Below are 12,778 nucleotides of genomic sequence, written 5' to 3'. Positions count from 1 at the left end.
TAGACAGTCCAAACCCAGACAATCACATGGCACGCTCCGTGCCTTGTGGTCGCTGGGGTGCGGCCAGGCGGAGGGAGGGCATTCTTCCTCCGCTGGCACGTGCACGGAGTGGACTGTACTGGCGGACACGAGTTCACAGGATCGCTAGCTTCCTTGATAACTCTGTGGTGACCTATTTCCCCAAAGAAAAAGAAGGAAATGTAATCCGTTTTTCCCCAAGCTGAGCACTGGGGAAGGTAATCTCAAACACTGGGCACTTCAGGCTGTCTGGCCCTGCCCGTGGTCAGGCTGACATAGAAAATCCAAAGAGAGAGGGACACAGGCGAAAGGCAGCAAATTCCGGGGAGGCCCTCGAGCCAAGCCTGTCGGGGTTTGCTCAGTTGTTCCTGGGACCTCTCACACACATACACACAGCAGCACGCACACACATGCCTCAGCAAGTCAGACTTCCAGAGCCAGAAAGTGGGAGGGGCCGAGGCATGAGTTAATCTATTTCCTGCCCACTTCTGGTATAAAGGGAGGCAGCTGCCTCCTTAGCAGCACAGCTGTATCTGGCTGTAGAGCCAAGGGCACTGTCGAGAGAGACTCGCCCTTTCCAGCAGCGGAATCACCACAATCAGCAGCAGCAGCAGCAGCAGCAGCAGCACCAGCAGCACCAGCAGAACAAACCTCCAGGCACACGGCAACTTGAGAACTTCAGGTAAGAGAAAAATAAACTCTCCATCTCTCCCTTTGGGTTGAGGTAGAGAACGCCCCTCCACAGAATCTCCCAGTCCAAGATCCCCACTTTGCCTCTGTCTACCCCCGACTCCAAGACCTGCAGCCCTAAATTGCTCCCACCATAGCAATGAGTGCAGAATCTGAACCCGTCATGGTTTCTTAATGAATTTTGCCCTTATGTTTACTTAGCAAGCATCAGCAGCAAACATGGGAAACCCAGCCCATGGCTGGGATGTCGGTTCCCCCCCGCCATTCGCCATTCTTCTAGAATTATTCCCTCATCGGATTCTTTCCCACTTGCTCTAGGATGCGAATGTCTCCGGTCTTTGCCAGCCTAGCTCTGGGCCTGGCCCTCATCTTTGGTGAAGGATATGCTTTGTACCACCGCCAGTCTCAGGTGGCCCAACGGGCCACAGACTTCGGAGTAAAGGTGTTTCAGCAGGTGGCACAGGCCTCCAAGGACCGCAATGTGGTTTTCTCACCCTATGGGGTGGCCTCGGTCCTGGCCATGCTGCAGCCGACCACGAGAGGAGAAACCAGGCAGCAGATCCATGCGGCAATGCAATTCGAGATCGAAGGTGAGAGATGGGGCAAAGTAGGAGGCAGGCACTCATGCATCCTTCACAGAACTGGGGTGTAACCAACCAGAAGCAGAGGAAAGGCTGACCCCCGCTTAGCTGAGCCAGCAGCTGTACTGCCATGGCAGAGGGACCACCATTCCCTGTGTCACTTGGCCCTTGACTAGTCACAGAGTGTACGGGCCAGTGAATTTGGTGCAAAACAGCCTTGCATCACCACATATTAGCTGCATAACGTTAGCCCCTCTGAGGCGCAGTTTCCTCATTTACAAATAGGGATTAATACAAGTACCTAGCACAGCCGCGACTGGTATGGCTCAGCGGGCTGGGCACTGTCCTGCAAACTGAAAGGTCGCTTGTTCAATTCCTGATCAGGGCACATGCCTGGGGTGCAGACCCAGCCCCCTGGCTGAGGGCATGCAGGGGGCAGCTGATCGACGTTTCTTTTCCTCTCTTTCTCCTTCCCTTCCCCTCTCTCTAGAAATAAATGAATTAATAAAAACTTTTTAAAAGAAGAGTACCTAACACGGAGGGCTGCTGTAAGGATTAAAACGAATTGTGTGTATGAAGTGCTTTGTATAGCTGTTATTAATATTATGAAAAAAGATTAGGGTTTGTCAGCTAAAATCAGAAAAATATTCTAACCCCCCAAAAAGGACTAGGACCTGAGATTTTTGAGAAAGAGAGGGGAATGCAGAAGACACTAAGGTTTAGAATGAACTCTCCTTCCAGAGACACTTAGGAGAACAGAAGAGCCCATCCATGAGGGCAGGGAGTGGTCTCTCATGGGGGAAGTTGGCCCAGCTGGGACCCCTTGGCTGAATGGGAGCCTGATGTGTCCTTTCTCCCACCCACACAGAGAAGGGTGTGGCCCCTGCCCTCCGTCAACTGTACAAGGAACTCATGGGGCCATGGAACAAGGATGAGATCAGCGTCGCCGATGCCATCTTCGTCCAGCGGGATCTGAAGCTGGTTCAAGGCTTCATGCCTCATTTCTTCAGCCTGTTTCGGACCACAGTCAAGCAGGTGGACTTTTCAGAGACGGAGAGAGCCAGGTTCATCATCAATGACTGGGTGAAGAGACACACGAAAGGTGAGCAGGCAGGGAGAGGAGGCTGGTCCCCAAGAGCCTGCCAAGAAAGGGGATTTGGAAACAAATCCCAAATATCTCAACTTCTCCCTTCAGCATTCTCTTCTTTGTAGGCTAAAGGTCAGGCGCTTTAAGAATCACTGTCATATTTTCCAGAATTAGGCCTTCTCACGAACCAACTCTAAAGGCATCCCTAAAAAGTGTTACGGGATTTCATTAGAATGGCAATAACCATGATGAGGTGCACACACAACCCATCAAGACTACAGCTTAGGGAGGGAAGCAAGGGAAGACTTAAGTTTCCAGCTCTGATTCTGGACAGGATCCCAGGCCCAAGAAAGTGTGGTGAGCTAGGAGGCTTTCTGAGACCCTTAGAAATTTGGAACACGTTGAAAACAGCTAGATTGGTTCACCTAAACTCCCAGGCTATCTTCTGACTGGATTGCTTCAACAGACCACATCCATTTGAAGCCTGGGAGCTGGAGGGATCTATCTAAGGGGATTACAAAAAAAAAAAAAAAAAAAATCTAGCTCCTGATCACCTGGTTTCTCCGTAGGCATGATTAGTGACTTACTTGGTGAAGGGGCTGTGGACCAGCTGACGCGCCTGGTGCTGGTGAATGCCCTGTACTTCAACGGCCACTGGAAGACACCCTTCCCAGAGCTGGGCACCCACCACCGCCTCTTCCACAAGTCTGATGGCAGCACCGTCTCGGTGCCCATGATGGCTCAGACCAACAAGTTCAACTACAGTAAGTGCAAGACTCCCTTCCCCCGGTCCCTACTGGAAGTCATCCCTGGGTGTCCCCCTCTAAAGGAGGAGGAACCCTAGAACATACCTCAGCTGTAACAAAGACTTCCCAAAAAAGAAACACTAGGATAAATGGAGCAGCAGAAATAGCTTTATCTTATACAAGATGAAGCTGAAATCCAGTGATTCCCTCAGGCCCACATGTGACCGCTGAACCCCTGTCTCTCATCCTCAGCTGTTTCTAGTGTGATTACAAGTCCTGCTTGGCGGGGAGGGGACGCAACTTCTACTTGCTATGTGGACGTTGCGATTCAGGAGATGAGGGTTGGAGTGAAGTAGTGGCTGGGTATGGGAGCGGGGGAGTGAATATAAAGAAAGCCAGAAAGAAACAGAAACCAGAAGACACTAAATTGGCAGAAAATAAGGGAAATGGAAATGAACACACTGAATAGGGGAGTGGTGGGTGGGGAAGCATCAAAAGCCGGAATAGAGAGCTGGCTTTCAGAAAGAGTGGACGGGACAGAATAACTAGTTGAAAACCCAGGGCTGGGTTAGAGTCAACAAGAGCTGGAGCCGTTTTAATGCGCCATCTTGGTGTCTTCACAGCTGAGTTTTCCACCCCTGATGGCCATTACTACGACATCCTGGAATTGCCCTACCACGGGGACACTCTCAGCATGTTCATCGCTGCTCCCTATGAGAAAGAGGTGCCTCTCTCTGCCCTCACCAACATTCTGGATGCCCAGCTCATCAGCCAGTGGAAGGGGAACATGACCTGCCTGCCCCGTCTCCTGGTTCTGCCCAAGTAAGCCCCACCTCCTGCCAATGTCCTAATTCCTTCCATCTCCCGCCTCCTCTCTCTCCTAAAAGCACCACCGCCACGTTGATTTTCCCAGATGTGATGCTTGCAGGGCAGAGTTATGTGTAGAAGGCTGACGGGAAACACTCTGGCCTGGGTTTGATTAAGGTTTCTCTCCTCATCCTATTTCTGCTGGAGGGCAAGGAGTTTTTTAGACTATGCCCTGGCGTAAACCTCTCTCAAAACACACAGCAAAAGCCAGCCAAAGGATGAGCCAGAGAAAGGATAGAGGGGGGAGGCTAAATCTGCCTTCACCTTTTTTTGAATGCCCCTTACTCGCACCTCCATCTTCCCAAGTCAACATCCAAACAACGAGGACAAAAGGAATAACTTCTGCAGATGGAATGGCTGGAACTACAGCATCTAGCTGGCTTCCAACAAAGCACGTTTTAAAAATCCTTCTGCAGAAGCCAACAGGGTGGAGAAGGCTGAAGCTGCGTAATTCCAGAATTGTAGGGAAGCCTCCCACCCACCATGCTTACCCCAAATTTCCATACACTATAATGTCAGGCTCTGGGGAAGAGAAAAATTTAGTTGGTTTGTTCTCTCTCTCTCCTTCTCTCCCTCCCTCCCTCTCTCAAAAAATTGAGGTAATTAGCTGTGCCCTGATGGGAAGCAGATAGCACCCTAAAGCCTCGCTGCTCGAGTCCTCTTCAGCATTAACTCTCAGAAATACAATCTACAGACCAGATTTTTGTTCAAATATAGCCTTGCAGGAGAATTTGCCCTTGCTGCCCGCCCCCCCCGCCCCCCACCAGCCAGACTGAATGACTACTGCCTTATTTGAAAAAAAGTAATTAGTCATAAGTTTGAGAGGGCTGGGAGATTTCAGAAAAATGTTCAGTAATATTAGAACCTCTACCAAGCAGAGAGGATTTGAAAAAAGATTTGAAGTAATGAGCCTCCCTCTTTTACTTTCACATCAGCCCCAGTCCTGTCAGGTTGCTGGGGTGATACCTGGTAGGGACTTGGAGAGGTGGCTGGAGGTAGCCTGAGCTTAAACTGTTTCCTGCTCCTGTCTATAGGTTCTCCCTTGAGAGTGAAGTTGACCTCAGGAGGCCCTTGGAGAATTTGGGGATGACTAACATGTTTAGTCCAAGCCAGGCGGACTTCTTGAGTTTTTCAGGTAAGAGATTTTCCTTTCACTTTCTTATCCTGCCGGACTGTGCAGCCCCTTAGAGGACAAAGGAGCTTTTCCCAGAAAACCGTGCTGATGTACTCTCGCATCCCCCTGTTTCAGATCAAGAGCCTCTCTACGTATCGCAGGCGCTGCAAAAAGTGAAGATCGAGGTGAATGAGAAGGGCACGGTGGCATCCTCCTCTACAGGTGAGTCAGGCTTAGGTGAGGCCTGGCAAGTCTCAGCCCAAGGCTTACAGGAGGGGCTGCCATGGCACCCAAACCCAGGATGAACCCCCTCTGCTCTATTGCACCAAGCCTCTCCTCAAAAGCAGCACTTTCTGTGCGGGGAGTATCGCCTTTTCCTCACTAGTGTTTCTCAGCCTAGACAATGGGCCCAATGGCTCCTGAGTTCCCCTGAATATGAAAGGCTTCCCAAAGGAAAGCTCCTGGGTTGTTCTCACCGTGGCTGAGTCAACTTAAGGAACTTGCTTAACAATATAGCCTAAAAGGGTTTAAATGTCTGTTTGTAATAGAGCTGATAGATCTCTTCTGAACTCCTGGGGAAACCCCAAACTTCTAGGGTTCATGTCCAACAGAACAATGGAGCCTCCTAAAAATCAGCCACCAGTGCTGCCATCAGATGGAAGGCTGATGTCAGCGGATCACTTGTGATCAATCTAGGAAACAATGCCGATGTCCCTCTGTTCTAAGCCATTGTCCCCTCTCTTCCAGCCATTACTGTCTCAGCCCGAATGGCCCCTGAAGAGATCATCATGGACAGACCCTTCCTCTTTGTGGTGCGGCACAACCCCACAGGTGAGCCCGGGGCCCATGATGCCCCACTATTTCAGATGCCAGTCCATCCAGGTGTAGATCCACTCTCACGCTAGGACTCTAGGCAAGAAATCTGTAGCTCTGTTCCTCTTCCTGTCCTCAGAGGCAGTGCCATGTCACAGACAGAGGGCTGTGCCAGGACCCCAGTCCCAGCTTAGTCACTAAAGCAGCCGTGACTCCAGACATCTCACTCATCTTCTCACATCTTAGTTCATCTATAAACTTCAAGCTTGGTGAGCCATGCCATTCCTTCCAATTCTCATCTCCCGTGATTCTTCCATCCTCAGGAACAGTCCTGTTCGTGGGCCAAGTAATGGAACCCTGACCATGAAGCCCTCATCTGGGACAGAACTGGAGATGTATCAGAGAAGAAGAAACTCTGAAGAAAAGAACTTTTATTTTAATTCATCTTTCTGGAGAAAGAGAAGACATTTGCCTTTTTCTATTTTTTTTTAAATGGTAAATCTGCCTTCTAGACCTCAGCCTCTCCCAAGGGAAGAGAAAGAGGACCTCTCAGTAAAACGCCCCAGTGGAAACCCTGGGAGGGACCTCTGAGGCATGGCTCCCTGAAGGTCTCCAAACCCGACTGTAAAGCTCTCGGAGCCACTCGTGCAGCTGCTTCTGCCCATCGCTCTGTCTGTTCAGGGCCTTAGATCTGCATCCCACTGAGGCCTGGCAGGGTGGGACCACAGGACTTACAGGAGCTTTCGTGTGCTTGGTAGCAACTATTTGAGTCCCAGTCACGTTGCCATCACTCTTGCACTGTCTGCCACTGCTGAGGAGGCTGGCAGCAGGCCAGAGAAGGCCAATGGCAGAAACACTCTTTCATTGCAAGGTTGGCCCTTCTCAGCTCAGAGGTGCTGTGGAAGGGCAGAGCGATCGCTCCCCCAGTGCAGAGATCCACCCCGGCCTGGCCGTCTCCCTCCCCAGAAACAGTGAGCATATACTATTTCAGAGTGTAGGTGACTTGTTTACTTATAGAAGCAGGTTTCTGCTTCCCACAAGCTTTATTTTGCAGGAATAGAGGAAGAAGGTATGCCTGGCTCTTGGCTCCAATCTCCTAGTGGGGAGGGTGGGATGCCAGAGGTGTGCTTGAATATTTATCACGTTCTTGGGTGCCTGTTAGAGAGAAAGAGGACTATCAAGAAAAGCATATTATTTAAACTTGCTGAGAGTATTCCTTTGTGGTCTGTGTCATTGCATCTCAGGAGTCTGGCCACTTAACTGCCATGCCCCCTGTGGGCAGCGAGCACAAGGGGCTCACACTGCCACCTTGTGGCTGCCTGAAGCCCATCGCTCTTCTTTCCTTGCCTTTCCACAGGATGGATTAGGACCCCTGCCAAGATTATCCAACTTCATCCACTTTAGGGACCAAAAGGATGTGGTGGGTGAGAGAGATTAGCATGAGGACAGAGTGGTTTCAAAATTTTCCAATATATTTAGGAGCAGGAGTGCAAACGGATGCACGACCTAGCAGGACAGAACTTTCCCCAATTATAGGGTGACTCACAGCTGCATTGGTGACTCACTTCAATGTGTCATTTCCGGCTGCTGTGAGCAGTGGATACGTGAGAGAAAGAGGGAGAGAGAAAATGAGAGGGAATGAGAGAAAGAGACAGCAAATTCAGGCTCAACTACCCCAGTTAATCAGTTTTTCCGAAAACCAACTAAGCTAGGGGGTATAGCATGAAGACCAGTTCGTTAAAGAATTGCACGTAGATGCTGAATGAATGCAATCTGATAGAATCCTCATCATCCCACTCTTCAGTAAGAAATCTCAGTTCTTTTTTCTTTTTTCATTATGCACTGGACAATGATATCCACATGCCGTACTCACAAGGTTACCCAAATGTGGGGCCCAATGTTCTTGAAATTGTGTTGAATTATGTGCTTTTCTCCTTTCTGATATATAAAAAGTAAAAATGTTTTTTAAATTAAATAAATAAATAAATAAAAAGAATATTCTAAAACAGTCCCTGCATTTACTTTCCACGTTTCACACAGTACCAAATCAACATTCTGCCAGTTCATAGCCCTGTCGGGTGAAAGGGACCTTCAGGAAACACACGCACACGGGCCCGGACGTGTTGACTTGCCACGGGTAAGTCCGCAGGACCGGCTGCTGGGGCTCAGCAAGAAGGCCCCAGGGACATGTTGTGTGGGCATGAGTCCTCCTCTGGGCATCATCCTGAAAAGGGAGAGAGGGCTCCCCAAATGCCTTCCACCGTCAGGCAGGCCTGCTCACCACAAACACTGTCCCTGTGGGTTCCCATCTGCACTCACGCTACTTTCTCCTACCACCAAATGCCCCCATCCCCTGCACCTACCCCTCTCTCCATTTCTCAAACCCAGACTAGTCCATTGTCTTCAGACAGCGTTCCCGTGGACCCAGTCAACATCGTCGCACTCCAGTTGGCATTTATGGAGTTTTCCTTTCCTGGTGTTTAACAGTGCTTTCATTCACGTACGCTCCAGTGCGCAGGGTACCCCCACCCGCATCTCCATATCAGGCTCCTTGAAAACAAGGCCCTTTTGTTATCCACACTCTTCATATCCTCCTTAAAATGGCGTCCTGGAAAGTCTTTTATTTTCTTCCTCTAGTATCTTGAAGACTTATCCCAGAAGACATATGTACTCCAATTAGTTTCTGTTTATGTAATCAAAAAATATTTTTTAACTGAAAAATTACCAAGAATAATCTGTCAAAATTTTGTGCCTCCCCTCTCCAGGACCCTCAAGACAAGACTGATGGATCTTGCCCCTGGGATCCTAGGTCATATCTAAACAGAAAAGAATTACCATCTGCGGGCGGAGGGGTACTGGTCAAAACACCGTCTGATAGTTAAGAGGTAACGAATTCTCCACTACCGGAAGTGTTCCAGGAAAGCCAGAGTGACCACTTGGTGGGGATGCTTCGGTGTGTCAGATGAGGTGACTTTTTTAAGTGATAAAGAACGCACGCTTACTGAAAGACATTCAAACAGTTCAAAGGGTAAAAGTAGACCTTAGTAGGCCCCAGGTTCTTGGGTGTTTTCTCAGAACTTTGCTAAGCATTTAAAAGAATATTTAAAACACTTGTTACTTTTACACAAGACCATTATATATATATACACACACACACACATTTATCATATATAATATATATATACTTCTGCAGCTTGCTTTACTTACCTAGTGACATACCCTACACACCTGTCCCTAACCCTCTTTACCAGCTACATATACAGATGTACCACAATTCCTTAACTACTGCAGATGGACGTTTTGGATTTCACGGCTTGCAAAATTGTCATAGTTGTTGCCAACAGTGTGGAGATGGATATCCTTCCATGTCTACCCCTATGTCCATGTGCTTGTGCATCCACAGAATAACTGCCTGGAGATGGAACCAAGGACCTCCCAATCCTGCAGTTCTGTGATTCTGCTAATACAAACATTTTCAAATGGTACAAAACAATCAAAAGTGGTCTTTGCTGGGTTAGAATCTTAACTTTGCTCAAGCTTATATAGGCCTTCCCAACTTTCCTAAAAAAAGCTCACTGCCGTAAATAAAAATAAACTTTACACATTGAACTCAAAAGAACCTTCCTATTTTCATTCTCTCTAAAATCATGTTAGACTTTCTCGGAACAAATCTGATCATGATGTAAGTCCAGGAACGGTATTCACTCATTTGCTCACCCCCCACTCCTCCGACATGCACTGAAGGCCGACTCACCGCCCTTTGCACTCCTGCTGTCCTCGCAGGCTTCATCAGGGGCATTCTTGGGTGCTTCAGCATGATGCACTAAGACAGCGATTTTCAACCGGTGCGCCACAGAATTTTTAAAACGCGCAATATCTATTTAGTCAGAGGCACTGACCTCTTTTCCCTTAGATTGTCAAATAAAAAAATGAAAACAGCCAACACAACAATAGCTGTCTGGTGTGAATGAATCAAAATTATACCTATTTTCTGTCAGATCAGCAAAAACTGTTACATTCCTTGATGCGCTGCAGAATTTTAGTGGTAGTGCACATTCGCCACGAGATGGAAAAGGGTGAAAGTGCTGCACTAAGACATTCAAAGGAGATGCGCTTACAGGACACCTCTTCCTGATGGGCTCCTCTCTTCGGGTTTGCCTTCTCCAAGCTCTCTCTTCGCCAAAAGCTGAGATAGTCAGAGGGGACCCAAAGCCCATGTAAGCCTGGAGGGAAGGTTTCCCTCTCTCCTTAGAAAGCCGGTGGGATCCAGGGCAAGACCCAGAGGAAAGAAGGCCCAGAATTGATGTCTCACTCAAGCTACTCTCAGAATTAGAGAGAAATTCTCTTTTCACCTCAGTGAGTTTTTCATCTTTTCCTGTGCAACTGGCAAGCTTTGTAGGACAAAGATATGGTTGTAGAAGTAGAGAAAAAAGGCCAAAGAGGGCATTTGGCCTACTTCTGTCTTAGACCATAGGACGCAAAAACTTGGTGTGGCTTAATCCAGTTCACACGATACTTCTACACTGAGATTTGTGGTGAGAACTTAGCTGGTACTCAAGTATTCCTCTTCCTGCAGGAATAATTCCTTCCTCTAGTACAGAACTCCCTCTGGCTCATAGAGGTGCCTGGGGTCATGAAGACAACAGTCCAAGAATTAAGGGACACCAGGACCCAGATATATCTTTCATCCTCTTTACACCCTGAAAATATGACCAATTCCAGGCCCTGGGCTAGTGGCTGAGGAGTTACCCATCTATAACAGATTTGCTTGGAAACCAAAAAAGCCTCTTTTTTTTCCCCACAAGATTCTTCAAAAAGTGGAACAAGTGAGCCTTAATTCTGCAGTATACAGTTCAAAAACTGGCTATACATGCTGAGAGGTCTCAGAAGAAAAGAGTTGTTCAGAAGACCTCATGATGGCAGAGGGCATTTGCTCCAGAAAGTGTCCCATTTAACAGCACCCTCTATTTTTTCAGATACTCTGAGGACAAAGATGAGGGATGCGGCTTTGCCCGGGCCCCCTCCTTCATCGTTCCAAGTCTCTTTTCCTCTCTCTATTTCTTTAGAGATAAAAAACCAACAAGCTCTGATTCCAGCATCATTACTGCAGATTTCTTGTAAACCTCACACAGTGGAATTGCTTATCAGCCTGCCCAAGTATTTGTAACGGGTATGAACTTTGTAAATCCCTCAATGGCAAAAAGCATTCTATCAGAGCGAAACTTGTCAAGGAAACACCATCTGTTTCCAACTCGTTTTTAAAAGATGGTTCCTCAGTTTTAGTAAGTTTTATTGTACTAATAGTAGCGAACATTATGTAGAGATAAGGGAACTAGGACCAGAGAGAGTTTGAATGACTGGCTGCTGTTACTGTTACTTAGCCCCTGGCAGTGGGGCACATCGGTGTTCCTCGCCACTGCACCCTCTCTGTATGCCTTCTCCATGGCATCTGTGAACACAGGTCTCCGTGAGCACACAGCACAGCTCAGCTGAAGTCAGGGGCAGAGGCGCTGCCCTCAGGTGCCAGTCACCAGCGCGTCCTGCACTTACACCTTTGCCTCACTAGCCTGAACACCGGCGTCCTGAAGGTAGCCTTTGATCCTTAGCCGCCAGGTGTCGCTTTGACTCTAGTCTTCCTTGTAAACCTTTCCAGAAACAAAGCAGCTGTGGCTTCCACCGAAATCTTGCCAAGTTTGCACTCCATTCAATTTAGTAGGTGTTTATTTAAAAGCTTAACTTTATACTGGGTGCTGTGAAGCACTGTTTACAAAGTGTAAGTGCTGTTTTTGACTATCAAGTACCCAAGGAGAATAGACACCAAAAAGCTGAAATGCTGTGTGGGACACTGCAAAGACGACTGAAAGGAACATTGTAGACATGGTCACTACAGTCTAGATCGGAGCGTAAAGGCTCAGCAGGAGTGGCTGCTTGACCGAAACTTAAAGGATGAATAAGATGAGTTTAGGTCCATTGGGGAGGGAATAGCAGGCCATTCCAGAAAACAGTGTGAACAAAATCCCAAAGTAAAAATAATAGCAAGGCAGTTTCAAGAACACACCTGAGGGTGAAACCCCAAGTCGCCAGGTGGGCTTGTAGACTCTGCCTTCCTCCTCTGATAACCCAGCCGGCTGTCTCTCCCTCTTCCACGTAGCCTCTCCGAGTCTGGTCAGGCAAGTCTGATGGAGGCGCCTTGAATAGCCACGCTTTTATGTTACTCAGAATGTCCCAGACTCATATTCTGCAAGACTAGGAAACAGCAGTGACCTTGACCACAGTGGTGAGCCTAGAGATGGGATAGTTTCAGGGAAAGGCAAGAGGTAGTAAATCTTTTTGGCAAACGAAGTTTGAGACGACAACGGAATTTCCAAATGGGTAATCCAATAGTCATTTATTCAACAAGTATCGGGTACCCGCTGTGTTACTGTGCTAGGCACAGTGGAAATAGCAAAAGAAAACAGTTTATCATCTAGCAGGAATAATAGGTATTAAATATGTACTATTAAATATGAAATTAGAATTTAGCATATTTTGGATGAGAAGTAAGATTTAAATATATAGTTTTGACAATGATCGTAATTGGAGCTAATCAATAAGCACTGTCCAGGGTGCTATGAAGCAAAAGATGAATAAGACACCGCCCATAAACAAACAAACGAACAAACAAAAGACACTGCCCAACAGGGAGCTTATAGGCAAGCTGGAGAGACGAGGCCAACCCACACATGCAGCCAGTGGACAACGTAGCGGGACTGGCACCGATGGCAATGTCATGTTCAGTGAGGGCACTGGGGTGATTGGGGGACATCCCACTGCCACCTTAGGAATTTCACCCTACGACCCTCTGCTATAGTCTTTCCTACCC

The 12,778-nt window shown here is 47.9% G+C and overlaps 1 protein-coding gene and 1 long non-coding RNA gene across 2 annotated transcripts; one reads left to right on the top strand and one right to left on the bottom strand.

Annotated features, from left to right (window-relative positions):
• The first annotated feature begins 557 nt into the window (after positions 1-557).
• Positions 558-8,256, top strand: SERPINE1 (serpin family E member 1). The gene is made up of 9 exons (XM_024571610.4): positions 558-700; positions 1,027-1,298; positions 2,158-2,391; positions 2,946-3,140; positions 3,746-3,944; positions 5,024-5,124; positions 5,239-5,325; positions 5,851-5,934; positions 6,240-8,256. Exons 2-9 carry the CDS (start codon positions 1,028-1,030, stop codon positions 6,275-6,277), a joined length of 1,209 nt encoding a protein of 402 aa, XP_024427378.1. The 5' UTR covers positions 558-700; position 1,027; the 3' UTR covers positions 6,278-8,256.
• A 28-nt stretch (positions 8,257-8,284) lies between these two features.
• On the bottom strand, positions 8,285-12,177 carry LOC123480847 (uncharacterized). Its single transcript, XR_006656976.2, has 3 exons — positions 11,975-12,177; positions 8,752-8,917; positions 8,285-8,599 (listed from the first exon to the last, which is right to left on the bottom strand). It is a non-coding gene; the product is annotated as an uncharacterized lncRNA (long non-coding RNA).
• Between the last annotated feature and the right edge of the window lie 601 nt (positions 12,178-12,778).

This window comes from Desmodus rotundus, chromosome 1, assembly GCF_022682495.2.
Source record: "Desmodus rotundus isolate HL8 chromosome 1, HLdesRot8A.1, whole genome shotgun sequence".
In the NCBI taxonomy this organism is placed as follows: Eukaryota; Metazoa; Chordata; class Mammalia; order Chiroptera; family Phyllostomidae; genus Desmodus; species Desmodus rotundus.
The sequence above is the reverse complement of the archived record's forward strand: the minus strand, read 5'-3'. Positions and strand labels throughout refer to the sequence as shown.